This window comes from Calidris pugnax, unplaced genomic scaffold, assembly GCF_001431845.1.
Source record: "Calidris pugnax isolate Ruff unplaced genomic scaffold, ASM143184v1 scaffold171, whole genome shotgun sequence".
Classification (NCBI taxonomy): domain Eukaryota; kingdom Metazoa; phylum Chordata; class Aves; order Charadriiformes; family Scolopacidae; genus Calidris; species Calidris pugnax.
This window is the reverse complement of record NW_015091064.1, coordinates 242,891-264,044: the sequence shown is the minus strand read 5'-3', so window position 1 is coordinate 264,044 and position 21,154 is coordinate 242,891. Positions and strand designations below refer to the sequence as shown.

General features: G+C 34.8%; 1 protein-coding gene across 1 annotated transcript in view; it reads right to left on the bottom strand.

Annotated features, from left to right (window-relative positions):
* The window catches only part of SNTG2 (syntrophin, gamma 2), a 191,425-nt gene that overhangs the window by 111,940 nt on the left and 58,331 nt on the right, over positions 1–21,154 (bottom strand). The window contains exons 3-6 of the mRNA XM_014956761.1: positions 11,378–11,434; positions 11,224–11,281; positions 918–961; positions 760–801 (exon numbers count right to left, since the gene is read on the bottom strand). Coding sequence (XP_014812247.1) covers positions 760–801; positions 918–961; positions 11,224–11,281; positions 11,378–11,434 — 201 coding nt within the window. The remainder of the gene's footprint in view (positions 1–759; positions 802–917; positions 962–11,223; positions 11,282–11,377; positions 11,435–21,154) is intronic.

Below are 21,154 nucleotides of genomic sequence, written 5' to 3'. Positions count from 1 at the left end.
TCCCATTCTTGTCCCAGCATTTAGAAACAATTTAACATTGTATGCGATTGTTATTATTATCTGTACTTCCATAACACTTGAGAATTCTTAACATGAAACAACAGCACTGTGTTCAATTCATTTGCAACCCCTGAAAGACTAATTGTGATTGCCCAAAGGACATTTTGGTACCTACGGTAGCATCATAAAAATGGTAATGCATATTTTTCATACCTTCAACATTTGTTCTTAAATTGTAAAGGGCTTTTAATTTTTTGTTTACCTTCTATTGAATTTTCACAGCAAGCAGCCCAGTGTACAGTTTACAGGAAAAAAAACAAACACACAGATGTGCTCATTAATAAAACTGATACGGTTCTTATTCTGGGAAGAGCAGTTGCACTCTGCTGAACAGAACAGAGGTAATCCACCAGGATTTTGCATTTTTGCCTTATTTTGTGCTTTGAAATACTTATTTTAGTTAAGGGATGTAAAAACTAATATAAAAAATGACGGTGAAGACTCCACTTTGGAATGATACATTTGTGCCACAAGTGCATGTATCTTACTTTGAGGAAGAGTCACAGTAAGAATGCCAAAATGATAACAAATGCTAACACAGCCAAAATTAAGCTTTTTGTAATCACATATATAACAAACCTGACTATAGTACTGTGTCTTTATAGTAAAAAAGAGTAAATTAATATGGGGCAAAGCTAGAGACAGAACAGAACCAGGATATTCCGTACACTATTAAAAAATCAAAGTGGAATGACTTACCACTTCTTCATGGGTAGCACTTTCTACATTTATTCCATTAACCTAAAAATAGATACGACAGGGAGGAAATGGTTTACAGTGTATAAGTTAGTTAATGAAATAATCATAAAGGTAAGTACGAAACAAATGTCTGTGGGAAAAAAAGAATGTTTACTGACCTGTATTATTGCATCTCCTATAAATAACATTCCTGTTTGGTCAGCTGTGGGATTACAGAAGGAGTACATTTTAATTGAAAGTAGTACTGAAAAATACCACTATATTCTCTTTCAGCAATTCATTTAGCATAATGTTTGAAACCTTCATTTTGGTTATGAAAATACCAACAGCATAGCAATCAGTATTCATCCTATAAAGATAATAGATTCTTAGCAATTTTAAACAAATTAAGAGAGTTACTTCCCATGCACAAAGAATTTAGTTAATATGGAATACAAATGTCATTTCTCACTAATGAAGGATTTCATTAAATTATGTGGAAATTGTGATTCACACTTTTCATTATTCTTCCACAAAAGGGAAACAGGAATTTCTGGAACTACTTAGCAATTCCTTTCCCCCTGAACAAATTTACAGGGACTGCTATAATTAAAGAGGTTGTGCCTAGAATTTAATGCAACTCTTTAGCATGGAGTTTGAGTTAGCTTTGTTCCTATCCTAAGAATAACAAAATACATTATTCCAGTCTGCAATTTGCATGATTCCTGCCTTACAGCATTAATAGAAATAATGTAATGAAACTGCAAACAATTCTGCACAGATAAAAACAATGATAATTTTTAAGTGCATTCTCTTTTACATTTTTTTTACTTTTTAGTGGAATTGGAGGGTGTTTATCCCTTAGAATTTATTACTTAATTGAGAGTAAGGCTCTGAACCTGCTAAGACTGATATGATTAAATAAGGCATATTAGTCTTATATACGACATTATACAGTCACAGCTTGAGGCTTTGAAAAATGTAAAAAATGTTAATATAGGTATTATTTTAAGAGATGGATACACAGGTAAAAACAAAAGAAAAAACTGCATTGACTGTTCTCACCATTTCTGCAATAGAGCTTTTGCCACTACAAATGGACCTTTGGTACAAATAGCGTGCTTTTTTTAATGTTAAACTTAGCTTTATAAAAGATTTTTAATAACTCTTTGGCAGATAAAAGATAGCAGCTCATTAGTCATACTTTTATCAGTACTTAGGGAAAGATTGCACTATTTATTTTAAATACCATGCTACAAGTTATATTCTTATTCTGCTTTGTATTTAAAAAAATAGACACAATTTGCCATAGCTCTCAGACAAGAGAGACATCTATGTATAGAAATGCAGCTGAATTAAAGCAGTTCAAAAATATCATGAAGCAAAGCCAAGCAGCCTATACCGGATATTTACAGCCAGATGTGCTGAACATTAGCTTGGGCACCTCAACACCAACTTTTACTCAAGATGTTAGTAATACATATAGCAACAAAGAAAAATACGTGAACCACTTTTAATTCAATGCTTACATTAGGGGCATTGGGCTGCTTTAAGAAAGTGAAAGCATACTTGAATTGGAGACAGGAGGCAAAGGGTGTGTTTGAAATTCCAGTTGCAGGAGAGTATGAAAGGATAAAGTCAAAGGGAGCATGCCCTGTCCACCACATGTGACTGACTCAGAACGGAGTGGGCAAATTTGTATTAGCAAGTGATGAGGCAGAATGAAGATAGATCAGATTTCATTTCTTTGTTTAAATAAAAAAAAACCACTTTCCAAATGTATACTTTTGACAAGAGATTTCCTTAGTTTTCTTCCTCTTTATATATGTCCAGTTTGCTTGTAAAGAGAAGTCATAAGTCACTCATGTATACCCAAATACGAAGGATGTGTAAAAAGGACTAGCATACACTGTGATTAAATGGGATCTGCTTTAGGAACCGAGAAAAATTCAGATGGTCTGAGTTTCCTGCAGAAGTCCAGATATTTGCATGTCTCGATGCAAGATCCTTAGGCCAAACCAAATGACAACAGGATTCCTGAAGGCGTTTCCAAACAAGTAACATTACAGTATGAACACGGTAAAGAAAACCTAGACGCAACAGGTTAGTTCTTTAATTTAGCAGAGTCCTAGTGTAGCTCAGATTATCCAGTATATGTTTCAGCAGAGCGCGCCCACAGTACTGGTTCCCATGATGAATTCTTACTAGAGAAAAATACTTCCAGTTTTAAATGGTAAATTAGTAAATTAGTTCATCATTTGATTTTGCCCTTATAGAAAAATATTAATTCTCAACATAAGGAAAAAAATTGGAACATTAATAGTGTAAGTACTTTAAAATTTTGCATATTTAAGAAAGTCTTGATAACTAAGATGTGTCTATAAGAAAAGCATAGCAGGTATGGGTTTTTTAAAATGTATCTTCAGAAAAATTGAAAGTGCTACATTACTACCATCATTTAGTACTTGGAATACTCACTTAACCACATCTATTAAGTCCCTTGAGTTTGAAAATACAACTAAAAATACTCATGCAACTTATGTGGACAGAATTAAGAAAAAAGGAGCAATAATTAAGAAGCAAAAGAAATAGTTCTAACTATGAATAAGTTATATTTAGTTTTTTAAAAAAAGTTCTACTAGCCAAGCATAGCTAACACTCCATTAGGAGTCAGTGAAAAGCTATTTAAAATTGCAAAAATGTGCTATTTCTAGGAATACGGGCAGTGGTGTTAGAAGCTCCAGGTACTCTATGTGTATAATGAATCTAAACTTGATAATATTTTCAGAATTACAGTATTTTTCAGCTAAAAATAGTTGTGCATATTTTAAAAGTAATCAATTAATCAATCACTAGGAGAATAAATTGACAAAGGAATGTAGTACAATGTAAAGGAAGATGAATCTGATCACATAATTGCAATATTCTAAGGCATATGGTTAGCTCTAATAGACATTGGATTAATGTCACATTTAAAAGGTTTTCTGAGCTGAATAACATACTACAAGGTTAGACAAGTTATGAATAGGTAACATTACATAAGGAAATAAATTATTATCTGGCATCTTAAATCTTTTCTTCCAGAATATGTAAATAAGCTGCCATTAAGTTCTATTATAGTATGCCAAAAAGTTTTAAATTCTGTAGAGGTGATAACCAGAAAACAAACTTGAAGACTAAGGGGGAATGCCAAAAGTAGAAGAAATCCACACTTTAAATGAGTTAGAAGAAAAGACTTATTTCCTCAAATAGCCTCAAAAGTCTTTATTTCAGAAACTGGTATGGGAAAGATAAGAACAGTGAAAAGACCAAAAATAGAACTTTCCTGAAATTGCTAAAGGATGCCATTAAATTTCTCATATTATTCCATCTGACATCATCTCCAAGCAGAAGGGTCATTACATTTGCTTTTTCCATCAGATATTTTGTATGATTCTTGACTGCTTCAGCACCAAAACCAACCATCCATTCTCAGAGAGACTTCAGGCAGTTCTCTCCTGAACACTTTACCTGAATTAAAACATATTATTTAGTTCTCTAATTTCTCTGCACAGAATAATTATCATTAACCTTCTTCTTCAACCTGGACTGTAGCGGTAACAAATTCAAATAGTAATTTTAAGTGCTATTTCATTAGATTTCTGCAGTTCATAAGGGAACTACATTGTCAGTCAGAGGTAGGTAAATGGAAGAAAAGAAACTGTACATGTGGCATCCTAAATCTATAGTTTATTCACTGAACTGCTACCTGCAACAGGTAGCAACTGAAACAATGTAATGTACTTTCCATACCTTTCTCTAGAGTACAAGAATGGTAACTGTAAGATTACAGGCCCACTGAAACGACAAATAATGTTTTTCAGATTTTGTATCTAACTATTTGCTTCATAAACTGCAAAATACACCTTCCAAAGAGAATATTCATCATAAACCCCTATAGAATTGAAATATGGTTTCCAGAAACATTTTATATTTTAACATAGCTGTTAAGCAAAACTAAATATCTTTTACTGAAAGTTGATCATCTTCACATGCAAGAAGATTAACACACTCTTTTAATGCAATTTCTTTATCCACTTAACAGAAAAGCATTATACTGTATCGGGAATCTAATGCGCATATTTTTAGACACACACACAGATATATATGCATACATATATAAAGGCTCACTTTGGGAAAGTACCTAAGAAACTGCCTAAATCTAGAGCTGGAAAGCTAATTCACTGGTTGTTTTTTTTCTTTTAGCCAAACCATAAGAATGAAAACAAATTTCAAATTGATGTAAAATGGGAATGCCTTGGTTTTCTCTGTAAAAATGAATTCTGAATTCATCAAGTTCTTAAATCCTATTAAAAAATTAACACAAATTCTACAACAAAACAAAATTCTTAAGTGAAAGTTACCAATATTTCATCCCAAATCTTCTTCTGTCCAAGAATTACCTATGAATAATTTTAATGCATAAAAATATGCATTTCATTGTAACAATGAAAACATTGCCATCTTAAAAACCTTTACTAGATTTGATTTTAAATATATGTCTGTTCAGTTAAATAAATATTTAACAATTATCTCTTTGCATCCTTCTACCCAAAGAACTCCTTCATTTTAGGTCAATAATTTAAGTCCCTTGCTTCAGCATTTACTCCTCCAAACAAATCCTAGTAGTAGAAATTGTTCTAGAACCTCAAGTCAAGAATTCATCTACCTATATGCTCCTCACTAAATATACAGTGACTGCTATTTGAATCACTGGACCTTAGGTATCTTAACTATTACATTGAATAGAAATGCTTTCCCAAATAAGGAATCAAAGCACCTTTCCTTCTACTTGTTGACCGATCTTTAACAGTTCGTTAAGATGTCCCTTATATTAAGAGGTACTGCCTTTTGCAGCCTGACTAGTCTTGAAATCCAAAATGCTAAGAATGCTCTTCGATGCCTTCTGAAAATAAATTTAGAGCTGGAGGCACAGATCCAAGAGAACAGTGAGCAGATGCTACCTTCAGATAGCATTAGATCTCCATAAAGAAAAAAGCACTAGCAAATATGATTAACAATTAATGATAGAAAACATGAATAATCCTAAAAAAAAAAAAGAAGAAATTTGGAAGTTACCTTAGGAAAAAACTGTACAAATATTAAATACCACCTATGTTCAAATCTCTTATGTTCAAATGAAGCCTTTCTTACGTCCAAAGATGGCCTTGTGTTCAGTCCTCACCTTCATCAGCATAAGACACAACACAAAATTTTTGATCCACTCTAACTTCCTTATTAATGCAAATAACTCCACTTGGGTTTAGCTCATCCTTAATCTTGACCTTGCTGGCTCACTGCAATGAACCTCCCAGGCTAACGAAGCCACGGTGAGTACAGCTGTAGGGCATGAAGAACATCAGCTACGAATATAACCAAGCTGTGTAACTTGACTGTAATCTCACATCACGCCCACCAACTTGTTCCAACTAGGCTTGGATACCCTACTTGCACTACCCCTGTGGATGACCAGAGGCAACACAGGAAAAAATACCTATGGGGGAAGTATCACATATGCTTCCATACTAAACCATCTTTGCTTGGCATATAAGTGTAAGTGAAACTGTTAAAAGCCCTCAAACTGACACCATGTCCTCCAAACAGATGGTCCTGGATGCAAGCTGCCAGGATGTGATATTTGGACACAGTCTGTGTTTGCAGAGCACACTGTTTTAAGCCAAGAATGTCTCAGTAGCTGAATGTTCTGAGTTTGTTCCACCTGCCAGGGTATGTGGTATCCCCAGTCAGAAATGGGCTAAACACGTAAACCAGAAGATTTTTCAGTGCAGCAGAACGTGAGTTCTAAGTCACCTTTCATCATAGAAGGTGGGAAAATGCTTTCAAATTAAGGTTTTAGCCAATTCTGGCTCTCAAGAGAGAACTTTTTTTGAAACTGACAAAATGTAAACTAGCCCTATTCCATCAAGTTTTATTTAATTCTATTTAACTATTTTCACCGCACCTCAGTGAGCTGAACCCTCTGTTCTGTTTCATCTCTGCTGCTTGTCTGACTCCACATGTTATGTGAGAGATATGCAGAGCTCACAGCAGTGGACAGATTATTACAGCAGGTGTCACAGAAATGAGAAGCTGTATCAAGATAACAAAATGTGATTTCTAACGATAACTTTGCAACACAAAATAGAAATTTGATTGCTTGATCTTTATACAATTAAAATTTCCAATACTATATGCAGTAAATCACTTGTATGTCTGATGAAGTTAGATTTTTAAAGTCCATTTGTTTTTACAGTCTCCACACTTTAGATTCCGTAATCTCTTAAAGACTCTTTAGTAATTAAAAATGGGAACAACAGGTAACAGAGAGAAAGATGAAAACACATTAAAGCTCATACACTTTGCCCATATATTGTGCATAAGGATTCTTTAAAGTATATTTAATGGATCTAACAAAATTTCCTACAGATCCACTGTACAAGTAAGCCTGACTGATCTGATTCCTTTCAAAGTTCAGGATATCACATGTCTCTGAGAACAGGATTCTACATCTATTTGACTGTAAACCTACTGCAGTCTTTACCATAAATAAATTGCTAATACTAACCATAAAACAAATAGAAAAATAATATACACCTAGAAGCTATTAGTAAATAACCAACATTGTACAATTATTTACTCTATCCTAAGCCAGTTTAAAAAGGAAAATACAGGAAAGCAATACTGTATTAAATTACTTAAACTCCCAGGGAAACCACGAATCACTCTTAGAAAACCTTACTGAGAACCTTCAACATCAATAGCATCTTTTCATAATCTCGGTGATTATTAGTAGTGCTGCTAATATGCTGAGTCAACTGGATGATTTGATATATGGGTAGGAGAAAAAAATCCTTGCTTTGGAAGTGAAATAATTACCTGTGGGATTAAAATTACTCTGTAACTAATTAGATCACTTTACTTTTGAATTTATAAATATGTTTTGCATTCACTTGCTCTCACTCTGTCTGGAACAGGACTGTTGTCCCTCTGAAATTAACTTTAGCAAAAGCTTCAGTGGTATGAAAAAAATGTAACCATTGTTAGACAAGACGACAGAATCCACAGAAAAAATGTGAAGGGCTTAAACTTGGTCATGAGTCATTGACATTAGCAAAACTTGCTCTTAATATTGTTGAGGAGGGCATATGGCCAGGAAAAACTCAGACTGTTCTTTACTGTGATTTGTAATACATTGGACATTAGTTTCCAGCTGACCGCTTAATCTCGTCTTTCAGCAACGTAAAGCTATGCTCTTAATTGAGTTTGTGTATGTTTCAGTGAACTTGTTCAGGAAAGTCCTATTGACTAGAGTGATCTAGGATAACTTAATCTGAAAGTTGCAAACACAGTGATCACACGTGAGAGGTGTCTAAGCCAGTCACAACTGTAAGAATAGTATTATCGCTGTTGCTACAGAAGTGCTTGTGTTGAATGTGAAATAAAATCCAATTGAAATGTTCACCGGGTCTCAACAACTGAAGTGCAAATTACTTCAGCTGCTGCTTAAGTCAATACCAACAAAACCACTTCTACATTTGAAAAATTCAGAGTACAAAGATAGCTAACTAATTACATTATTTAGGATAGCACAGAGATAGTACAGATATAAAAAAGAAACAACTGCTTTATTTTATTATACTTCTAGCCTCGGAACTATAAAATAGTACTGTATCCTAACAAAGCAAGTTTGGAAATATGATTTTTCAGTGTTGTCATATAACAGCCATTACATTTCACAAGAAGTATCACAAGTTATCAGACATTTTAGGAAATCAGTACTTCAGTCAGTAAGGAGAATTTTACTCACATAAGTTCAGACATTTTACCCAAGGGCCCGAAACAGTAAAATCCCTCATAGTAAGTGTCCTGATAAGAAATCCCTTTTTTTATCAGGTAACAGATGTATTTTCAAATGTTACTGCACAATACAACTTCTTTTTTTTTTTCATTCAGTATATTTGCTTGCTGCTTCAAGCAATCTCACTGCATAACCCAGAGTCACCTTTGAAGCTAGCCTACCAGTTTCACCATTACTAGTACCTTGCATAATGGAAGTCCATTGGTGATTTATTCGCATTACGAACACACAGATGTTCAGTCCAAAATCTAGTTTGAGATAAATCTGTATGAGTCTCATCTCCCCCTCATGCTTAACATTTCCTCTCATTATATTCAATGTGAATGTTTTTTCCAGAAATATATATATTTATCTGTGAAAGGCTATAAGTATATACATGTGTGCATTCATATATAGAGAGAGGGAGAAAGAATGCATATATTTTTAGAACACTTGCTATTTTCCCTTAAATAATATTACCAGATTGTTTCTTCGAACATTAAAGCACTAGAATCTTAAAACAGAAATCCTCCCTCAAGGTAATCTGTGAGTTAAATTAGACATATTCTCTTCATTACTATTACTTACCAATTAAATATGGTATTATTGAAGTAATGCTGTGAATAGCCTTTTTCCTATACTGAATAATAGCAATGCTTTGAGATTTTTGACATCATATACAAAGAAAAAGATTTGCAGCATAAGAAGGTTCTAGACTTCAAAAAATTCTCAGTCTTTTGATGCTTTTTAGAAATATTAATTTTCCAGAAGAAATAAACAAGCAAAAAACCGCTGTTTTCTGTTGCACACACATTCAACAATCAGAACGGGAGTGCAGGAAGTAACACACCACAAAAGCATTTATATCACCTATCTCTGATCTTTAGTATCTGCAGTGCTAAATGAATCACGGAACCCTTCAGGCTGGAAGGCACCTCAGGAGTTCTCCTGACCCAGCCCCAACACATGCTGCAAGCAGGGCTGAGATTCTCTTCTTCACACCAGTGGCTCAACTGGTACCATACAGACTACTGTCTTCATGCCTTGTCTGATGTGTCAGTGTCTTCATGCCATTCCCCGATTCCACCCGGAATGTTACATATGGGCTTACTGTGATCCAGTATTGCCTCTGGTTATAACCACTACTCACTTTGGAGCTTCCTTGGACAAAAGGTTACAAGATCTTAAAACAAGTATCTTCTGAGGAGAGATTTTCAAATTTGAGGTAAACAGCTGATCCCATAAAACTGTTGTTGCACCTGTTACTCTGCAAATAAAGTTCATGAAATATTACCTACAATATACAAAACTCTGCACAGAAGTATTTTATATACAAACTCACTACTAACCTTGATTGAAAGTACAACATTGTAAGAGGGCAGGAGATAGCTTTCCTTGTTGGTGATTATTCCTGAATTGCTTTCCTTAGTCCTGAAAGCTCTTATTAATTTTATTATTTTATTAGTTACCAAGTTTGGATACTACATTTCAAGCAAAATAAGGTCACCCCTTGAAGAAAATGCAGAGGAGAAAAACAAGCATAATCTGCCATTTAGTAAAGCATGAGGTTGAACGTGGTGACAAGCAAATGTGCTTAATCCCCACTGAAGCAAATCCGGAAGAGAGGTTGATGAGTTCAAAGGTTTGTGTCAGTGGCCCTGAGTCCTTTAAGGAGCAGGACAAGCACTGAGGGTCACAGTGCAGTGCTCTGCCTTTTCTTGCAGGAAAGGTTATGTGAAATGGGTAGATTTATTCTAGAGAAGAGAAGACACACATAGAAGCTTATCATAAAACATGACAAATCTTCAAAGAGGTAAAAGAATGCCTCAGCAAAGAAAACAACAAAGCACTCCTCATTTCCTTTTTCACCAGAGAAAAAAATACGACCTTGTTTTTGATCAACTAAGACCCTTATTTCACGTCGCAACGCACTGCCCACCTACATGCAGCAGTTCTACTTTTCCTTACTGAATGGCTCCTTTATTTTCCAGAGCAGCTCTCCAACTTGCCAAGATCAGTACAAGGTCTGACAGGACCCCTGGAAGGTTTCTTTTGATAGATAAATGCCAATGCGATACTCAACTGGAGTAGACTGCACTGATTTAGATCTTGTGTTATCGTCACCATAATAAACATTACAAATCACTCTCTGCTTGCAACTAGGCACAGTTAGTCATACCATAGAGCAGTGAATTACTGTGTGAGGAGCAAAATATGTCTGGTTTTTATTTTTTTATCCTCTGGGTTATTAAAGTTAAGTATATCAATAGATTTTCTATGTCATTGCTTTGTTTTGACAAGTAACTTTAAATACTTTGTTTACAACACAACTGTCTTACTGCAGTAAAAAATATGTTTTCTGAAACTATTACTTACCAGTAAAATTTCAAGCATGGGTCCTAAAGACTTTAAAATATTATGGATTTTTAAATTCAACACAAAGGCACAGGGACCGTTTGGACATTTATAAAATGGCTTAAAGATAGTGTGAGGCTGAAGGAATAAGTCAAACATATGTTTTAATTTTTGGTTTAAAGAGCATTCAATTTTTCAAAAAAATCTATATATACTACAGAGCTACACAATTAAATAACATAAATGTAAGTTACCTGCTTGGTCTTTAAATATTTTTGATATGACGACAGGCACTTTGTGCTCAGCACCACCCTGTAAAAGATGTGTATTAACCATGATATCTCAAGTAAGACTGAAGTGAACTAATCGTACTGAAAACTAAAAGAAGAAACAAGAAGTTATCCATACCTTTATGCTTAACCCCAAGCCACCAACTGGTTGTCTACGAAGTGTAACAGTTCTGTGCTTTAAAAAATTGGAGAAAAAATAAATTTAGGTGAAAACACAATCTCTGAATAAGCATAAAAGATGTTTCTAATCTTTTTTTTACTTAAAAAAATAATTCTCAAAGGTAGCCTAGAATCTGAGAGATCAAGATGAGTTCTGAAGTATCATTCAACACTGATTTATTGGCACTTATATAATTCCATACCACAGAAAAACAGAATTTGTGCATGCAGACTTTTAAGTACATTTTTCTATTGCTGAAGTGCTTATACTTCCTAAATTGAAATTTTTACATGCCTTTGTTTTGACATGAGAAAACTATATGAAGAGCTTTGAGATACGCATTTTTCATGGTTATCATGTGTGCATGATATTTATTCTCATTTTTCAATCACAAATACCAATGTTTTCTAATCCATATCTTCAGAGACCTATACCAATTTTTTGCAGCATATGGCAAAAGACTTTTAATTATAATAGTCTTCAAATGGTTATTTTCTTACATTTCATGTTTAAGTGCATAAAGAAAGTAAGCATTTATCAATATTTTTCTACAGCAACCTATCACACATTTACAGTATGCTGAATTTGACATTTCATTAACGTGTAACTCCTGGTGCCTGACAACATAATAATAGCACTTCATCTACTGACAATAATTATAGAGTTGAGGGGAACTTTTTTGCTATATGTCTAAAAGCACTGCACAGAATGCTATCTTTACAGTAATTATTGAACCTATAAGAAAATTTTTTTTCTTTTTCTGTACATGATAAATTATATATGAGATTACTGCTATATGTATACTTCCTAATAGCGAAATCAAAATACTCAAATTCAGATAAATGTAAATTCTTATTTCAGTAGTCAAGCCCAAAATCTTAAATTATCAAGTTATTTTTATTTTTTTTTCACCTTAACAGTCATCTGAGTAGACATATGTTCATATTGACTTAGACGAAAGGGGAAGATAAGATACCATGCATTTCAGTCTTATTTTAGGAGGATAAAACTAATCCATATGGTAAAAAAAAATTAAGAATACTTTCATACATTTATTAAAATTTATCGCTTCTATTCCCATGAACATTATACTACATCAGTCTGTAAAAATGGAAAACTATTATATTACAACACATGCTACCTGATTTATATCAAAAAGGTTTACATGATTCAATTTCAGATTATATAATTCAGCTTTGAGATCTTTGCTAATTCCAATTGTTTCATAGGTTCTTTTCTTCATTTTGAACTGCATCAAAATTTTTGATCAGAATTATCATAACCACTGACAAAGTTAAGATCCAATCTGAATTAGAATATGTCTCTACCTTTAAATTCACTGACTCATTCCCAAAAGTAATTTTCTATGACACATATCCTGTCTGCATATTTAAATTCATGTTTCTATCCACCTATGATTATAGCTCATAAACAAATTACCCCAATATATCTCATCACATAGGGATGATGGAATAAATATTTTGACAGTTTAGATTGCTTTAGCATTATCAGACAACAAATACAAAACCACTACATGCACAGCTTTAGCAATTTTATAAAAGACAAGCAAGGTATTATTTCATAGAATCATAGAATCGTCTAGGTTGGAAGAGACCCTTGGGATCATCGAGTCCAACCATCTACCCTACTCTACAAAGTCCTCCCCTACACCATGTCCCTTAGCACTGCATCTAAACGGCCCTTAAACACAGCCAGGGATGGTGACTCCACCACCTCCCTGGGCAGCCTGTTCCAATGCCCTATCACTCTTTCGGTGAAAAATTCTTTCCTAATGTTCAATCTAAACCTACCCTGTTGGAGCTTGAAGCCATTCCCTCTCGTTCTGTCACTAATTACCTGCGAGAAGAGACCAGCACCAACCTCTCTATAGTGTCCTTCACGAAGTTGTAGAGATCTGGCATCTTATACATTCAACTAAAGTGTATTTTTATATGGTTGATAGATACATTTCAAATTATAATACTAACGATACAATTGCATTTGTAGCGCTATGAAGTAATGTATTTGCATAACATATTGTAATAACCGTGATACTTACATTTTCATAGAACATAGCATTGCTTATTACAGAGCTTCAAGTATTCCTATTAAGACACACTGAAAGAAGGTATCGGACACGTACCTAAACATTTTCTACATAACAGGTTTTTTTAATAAGTGCTTAATTTAAAAAACGCAAAACCTTCCTTTTTTTAAAGATGTTAAAATTGCAAACTAAAATGCCAAAAGCTGAGCATGATCAAGTGCCATAATCAAAATAATTTCAATCCTATGATCATACATAATTTGCTATGACTATGAATAGCAGCCATACAAGACCAAACATCACATTTAATTTTCTACAGATTTTTGTTATTGATTTTGAATTTAAAAAACTGAACAGTGTACAATTCCAGAAGATTAGAAGAAACTTAATACTGGATCAATATTGAAAACATATAAAGACAGACATGGATGTTCATCCTATTACAATGTTTTAAGGTCAGGTGATCATAAATCTGGTAATGAACCATCCATTCTATTATGGAAAAACAGTAAAACCAGTTCATAAGGATTTAAAGAGGAATAGTTTTAAAGGAGAAAAGTATTATGGAAAATACCTTTTCAAATTACATGAATACTGCCATGAAATTTCCAATCTTGATGACAAGGTACCAGTGTTGTAATGACGCTTATAAGGCAGTGATCTTACACAAGTTTTAGCTTGATTAAAAATATAAAACTATTCAAAATAATATGGTACATGTAGCACATGTAAATTGGCTAGCTAAAAATGTAATTGACATAAAGCTACTATTTACTGGATAGGCTTCTTGTGGGATAGTGACAGTACCTGGATTATTTAAAAACAAAATAATATCAGTGATCTAAAAAAAAAACCTAAATTAATTGCAATAATGTTTGTAAGGCACAACACTTGTGATAAGGTAATGATGAACAGCATAGAGCACTTCAAGGTCAAAGGTAATTGCAGGTCATCCTTGTAATAAGGAAAACAGCTCAAATAGAAAAAAACCCACTCTATCTGGCAAAAGGTGGTCTTGCAAAAATACTAAACATATGAGTCATGCTGAGTATGAGAAAAAGCTATGTTCCTGCACAAAGCCACAGCCAAAACCACTAGTGTAATACTACATCATCAGGAGACTATTAAGGAGGAGTAGAGAGACCATAAATTCTCTATCTGGCAGTAGTCCACACACTTTAAATAATACAGCTAGTTCTGATATGCTCATTTTGAAAATGATACAAATAAATTGGAGAGGTAGCAGGCAAGAGCCACAGGAATGCAAAACAGCTTGAGAGATTTGTGCAGTAGTGAAAGAGATGCCAGAAGTTAAATGTACTTTGGTTTTTTTAAGCATTTTTCAGGGATGATCAAGAACAGCTTTAAAGCATCTTCCCTGGCAGAGGGCGACCAAATATTACAAATCTCTTGGACACAGAAATCACCTTCAAAGGACTGTCTTTCCATCTTTTCTCATAGAAGAAATGAAGGCAGAATTCATGGAAGATGAGAGTCATCCAGTTTATTGTGTTAGTATCAGAGTTCTGAGTACCTTCCCCAGAGGAAGAGGGGATATATATCCGGTTCATTGAGAGGACTTTCAGGAACATCGTACAGGCAGAATCCACACGTCTGGCCGGATGCAACAGGTTGGTGATGTGGGAAGTAGTTCCATTAGTAGTTCTCATAACGGACAATGTCAATTTGCTTTCTTGATGTGTGAATACCCTTCTTAAAGCAGAGATCCCAGACAGCTGTAATGGTGGTAGATGACAATCAAGCAAATAAACAGACACATTTTACGACTCCAGGGAGAAGACTCCAAAACGTCTGACCAAACAAGTCCAAGGTAGCACATCCCACCGGAATCCTTCTTAGCCCAGGAAGCACAAAGCAGATTTGGTCTGCTTTTGTATGAAAAATGTATGAAAACACATGAAATAAGTTCCATGTATGAAAATGAGCTAGAAGGAAAGGAAGCTAGAGACCTAGAATTCTAGAATAATGTTCTTCAAAAATCTTTCAGTAGTTCCTGTAGAGCTGAAGAGACAGGCAAGGCTTTAATGCCTGCCTAAAGAGATGGCTCAAGGAAGATGGATTCAGGTTCACCAGAAACTGTGGATATATTTGAAAAAAAGGGAGTCTTTACAGGAGGCACAGACTTCATCTGAACCGTAAAGGAAGCGAAGTAGTTAAAATTCAGTAAGGCCACAACTAAAGTTTTAAACTGTAGTGTTGGAAAAGTTGACAGGTACAGAAGACAGTATAATTATAGATGATGCTTCTATTATGGATATAAACAGAGATATTCTGTATCCTGAAGGACAGATTAGGGAGTGAATAACACAAACAGGAAATGTAAAACAGAATGCCAGGAACAAAACCAAAATTGCACTTAATCTGAACTAAATTCTGGAGAGGTAGAAAAACACTCTAATATTGGGGTGCAAACTATATAAGAAAGGAAAAATAGGCTAGAGAACCAGCAGAGTAAATGCCTTGTGCCACAGAAAACAAGACACACCAGGCTAAATCCAAGCAAGAGTCTTTGCTAGTGACTAGTCAACTAGGATGATAAAAATGACTGAGATACGCAAAGAGGCAACAGGAATGAGACACGTAAGCGGCTTCACTTAACCTCCAGTAGACTGGACAAATACACATAAGGATATAATGCAGTCAATAAAAAGTTAGTCTCTATCAGTCACTGCTTCATGGAGCTCACAAGATTACACCCAGTACTTGCCCTTTTCTTGAGGGCAGGATGCAGGACCTAGTTAATTTTTTTTACAGCTGAAAAGCTACTCTGAATAGCAACTGCTACTTTACATTCAACATTTATGCAATTGCCACCTCAAGAAGGGAACATGGCAAAAATGAGGAAGCTTGTTGAAAGGAAAATAAAGGGGACAAGTAAGAAAATTAAAACTTTATAGGCAGTGTGAAGAGTACTTAAGGGTACAACACTGAGAACACAGAGCCAATAAATGCCACTTATTGGAGGGGTTAATTAAGAAAAATAAGAAAACTGCATGGTTAAAGAGGAGGTTAAGAGAGGTTATTACACGTAAAGAGTGAGGGCCATCACATACATATGAAGATAAGCAAAAGGAATGTAAACAAATAAAACTGAAAAACAAAATTAGGAAGCAGCAGAGAGTTCCAAAAACTGCCAAAAAGAATAAAGATTAATAATAAATCTGGAAATCTAGCAGGAGCAGGAAGTCTGCCAAAAAACCCACAAGGTCGATTTATGATCAAGATATAAAAGGCATAGCTTGAGTAAATAAGGCTACTGAAGGGAAGATAAATTAACACTTTTCATTAGTGTGAAAGAAACTAGAGATGTTCTTTCAATATTCTTTGTAGCACAAAGGACATATGGATCTTTCTGAATTTGAAATCACTTTAGAAGCAAATTGACTAAATCACAGTAGCAAATCACCAGGGTCAGACAGCATTCACCTCAGTCTTAAAAGAACACATGGATTAAACAAAGCAGGAGCACTGGAGTGATACTTCTCAATAAAGCCTTGGTAAATGAAGACTACCAACACTGAAAGTAAAATCAGGTTTGTTTTTTTTTTTTAATGAAAGGTTCCAGTTAAAGCTTAGGAAACTTAAGGCCTGCACTAAAGAAATTGGAACTATAAGGAAAAAAATAAATTCTACAGATATCAAGAGAAACTACAGCAAAGAACAAAATTGGCAGATACTTTGATGAACCTGATCTATCTTGGAAGAAACAGTGTATTTTTTTAAAGGCATCCTAGGGAAACACAGGAACCATAAGGGAAAAGCCTTGCACAGATATATTGCTAATTAAAATTAGTTAGAAACTAGATAGAAAACAAAGGGATAGATTAATTGCTCAGTTCTCTCAATGGAGGAAAGGTCACTAGTGAGTTCCACTGTTGCCTAAATTGCAAAAATTCAAAATATTCAAAAAGAATTAAAAATAAAAAAAAGTAATGAACAATGAAATTATCTTTGCTGCTTACTGAGACAGGAAGCATAAGCGAACTGGAAATATTTGTGGAACATATTACAAAATATTAACTGGGCAACAAAATAGCAACAAAACACAACAGCAGATTAAAGCCAGTGAGAGATTATTTTTCCTCATGCACATTATTTATATAATAAATTAGGGTTGAATCAGTCATTTCTATTAAGGAGTAAGACCTTGGGATTAAAGTAGATGGTTCCATGACATCATCAGTGCAGCGTTGAGTAGTGGTCAAAAACAGAAATCAAATTTTTGGAATTTCTACTCCAAAACTTCTTTCCAAGACTGAATTGCAATATTTGTGGAACAACCCCCTCTCTTTTTGTGACATTAATGATAATGTCATGCACATATACAGCTGAAACCCCAGTGTTTACATCTCAGTTCAAATATACAAACAACTTATTTCACATTTTACCTGCCTGCAGGCTAGATATAATTTTTCTTTTCAGACTAGTTGATTTATGGTTTGAAGCTAAAGTGAGGCAGACATCTGTATCAGTCTTTAAAAAAAACAACACAAAAACCACAGAGTTACAGTTGACTGTATGATGGCTGTGTAATTTTATTTCATTATAAGCAAGGAAAACTCTTTAGAGAGTGTTACTAATTATCAATCTGAGCAGGGAAGTTGAAATTAATACTTTTTTGGCAGTTTAACTAGTATTTTGTTTTCCTAATGATATTCTTTAACAGTATGTACAGTTTATTAAAACACTGCATTCTGAAGGCTTCCAATGTACTCGATGTATGTACCATAATAAGCATTCATTCCAGTTGTGCTACAACGCAGAAGTAATCCTGTACCCCACCACAGCACACCACATAGCAGGCCTGTTCTGTTTTGTGTTTCTAGGAGGTTAGAGGAAGGGTAAGTGCCCCGCATTAAACTTCAGGACACATTTGGATAGTCATGTTGTAATTATTAAAACTGTAATTGGCCAGGATACCAACATGAAATATTTCTTTCTAGGACCTTTTACTGTTGCAAGTTGTTAAGGATTTTACTATCTGTTTCTCAAAGCGATACTGGCTCTGTAATACCTATTGCTATGTTTAAGAATTTCACCATGACATGACTCTAGCATCTAAGTTCTGAGAAACAAATGCACTGACCAGCATCAAATGTGTTTGACAGGCGGTTTGATCTGCTTGCACGTCAAGCAGTGCTTTAAGCAAGTAGGCTGGCTGTCAACTTAGTCTACAGTGGAAGAATATGTGTTTTGGAAATTTATTTTTCTCTTTGAACAACAGATTGTAAACCTGAGAAGGCCACTAAAAATATTCACTTTTGTAATGCTTTAAGTATTAAAGGAAATTCATATTGTCTAATTACACTTCAGAGTAAAACTTTTGTCTTGTTCTGATGCATGAAAACACTGGAGCATACAGGTGTTGACTGAAGATGCTTGCATACGTTCAAAGACAACTAAACTGCATTTAAGAAAGCAGCGTGCTCTTTGGGAAAGACTAAGATTTACAGTCACTGAGCCACGAGCTATGTATAAACTCAAAAGGATTTTTTATGGACAAAATTTGCAGAGCCACAACAGTGGGAGGACAGAATTTAAATTTTGGGTTAGAAGCAACAATTAGGTGTGATCCATTTGTCTTCCCCTTAGTCACTGTCACCATCATGGAATAACATTTACTCCGCAGGAGGGCCACGGCACAACCAGTGGGTTTGTATCTCATCAAAACATATAGCTCAGAAACTGGGGCTTCATTTCAAAACAATATAAAGTTCTGTCAACTGGGGCAAACAACTGCACTGCAAAACAAGCTGTTAAAGATGTGAATACACAGATAAGATTTTACCCCAACTTAAGATGCTGATAGCCATAGTCCACAGATGAAAGCAGTTCAAGATATATATTCTTAAGTTCAGCCTGTATCATTTGCTTACATGCTAGATCCCCAAGGTGTTAGAAGCCCAGGGAAAGGCAATTCTGGGAGAGCTCTGGACTGAAACAGCACACATAACTACACAGATGGGGGGAGGAGGGCCTTAAAAGGTCTCAGTCATCAATGTTGAAATAAAGACCAGTGAGGTAGAAACTTTCAAGAACTCCAAGAATGATGACAGGCAAAAACATATTAAAAAATAGATACAATATAAATTTTAAATTTTATAAGACTCAGACACCATACAAAAGAACATCACACCAACAACTGTACAGAGAAGAGACTTGGTAATAGGAGGTGTAATGCTGCTTATAGCAGCTACAAAGAATGACACAGCTGAAAAAAAAATCCTAGAGTTTTAATACCTTCAAAATGAAGGATACTTTCAAATGTAATTTGGAGAACTAGATGGTGAAATACCTGCCTTTTAGGTATGACAGTGACTCAACAGAAAAGTTTATCTTTGGAAATTGGTACTGTTCATATGAAGTGACACGACTGGAGCTTAATGGGCAACATGAGATGGCAATTACCATCCTTATTTATAATATTATTTTTTAGGGAGATTTTATGTCCACTTGTCAGTGCCTACCCATTATGTCATTATTACCAGGTTGTTAACACCTAGGACTCGCACTTGTGGTAAAGGAGCTTTCAGTAGGAAAAATATTATATCTATTTTAATGAACAATGTATTAAAGGGATTTCAGAAGGAGATTCTGCTTGAAGTGATCCACACCCATTGATATTAATGGACATATATGGAAAAAGATCCTATATGTATCTTATTTCCCTATTCTATGCCAGTCTGCATGAAAATATTAATGAATACATGTATTATTTCCAAACATCAAACTGAAGCACATGGAAAAAAATGCTGGAACACCTGAAAAAGCCCACGTTCTTCAGATTTCATTGAAACTGTTCCAAGAAACAAGTCCATTCCCAATGGCTAGAACAGGTTGGAAGGCAGAGATTGCCCACACTTTGGTTTATTTTCTATTCTTTTTCATTTTATTTATCAGTAAGACCACTGTGCTGACTCTAATGGTGTCCTCCTGGGCTGTCCCGTCATCCTGCCACGGGGCAGGGAGGTCATGTGGCAAACCTTTGTGCTGGCTAGGGATGTGGATGCCAAGTGACCTGGCAACACTAAATATAGACATGACCAAATACACCATGGCATCATCTAATCCCCGTGCTCAAACCACAACTGACTATTACCTTAACAGGTAACACACTACTCCTTAAGAAATGTAAGTGGCTAAACAGGAAATTAGGAAAATGTGAACAAAGAAATCATTCATTGCTGTATTGTTCAGAGTTGTTCAGAGTACTTTTTTTTTAGTAAATAAACTTTGTTCCCGTTACTACAGTTTCATTTGGCATTTATGGAAAGAGTAGTCTCAAAAGACATCCTTTCTTGTAGAAAGTAAGATGTCAAATTTACTACAGGTACTACATGACAGGTTGACAATAGAAAATAAAAGCCAGTCTTAAGCAATAATGTCAATAACAGCAGAACTCGCCACTCAGGCCCTTGGGAAGCATGCAGGGGAAAGGAAGAAGCAAAACAAGAAAGTGCAACTTGAAGGCTTAAAAGAGAAGCCTGCAACATGTCCTACATGAACACAAGGGAAGAAATAGTCTGATACCAGAAGGAGTAAGGAAATAGTTACTTAACATACCAGTCATATCATATTTTCCTCAGCAACTCTTGAAGCTACCACAAGGAAGTTATGAGATAAAAAATGCTTGAAAAAACAGATTCTGTAAGAATGTGAGACCAAGT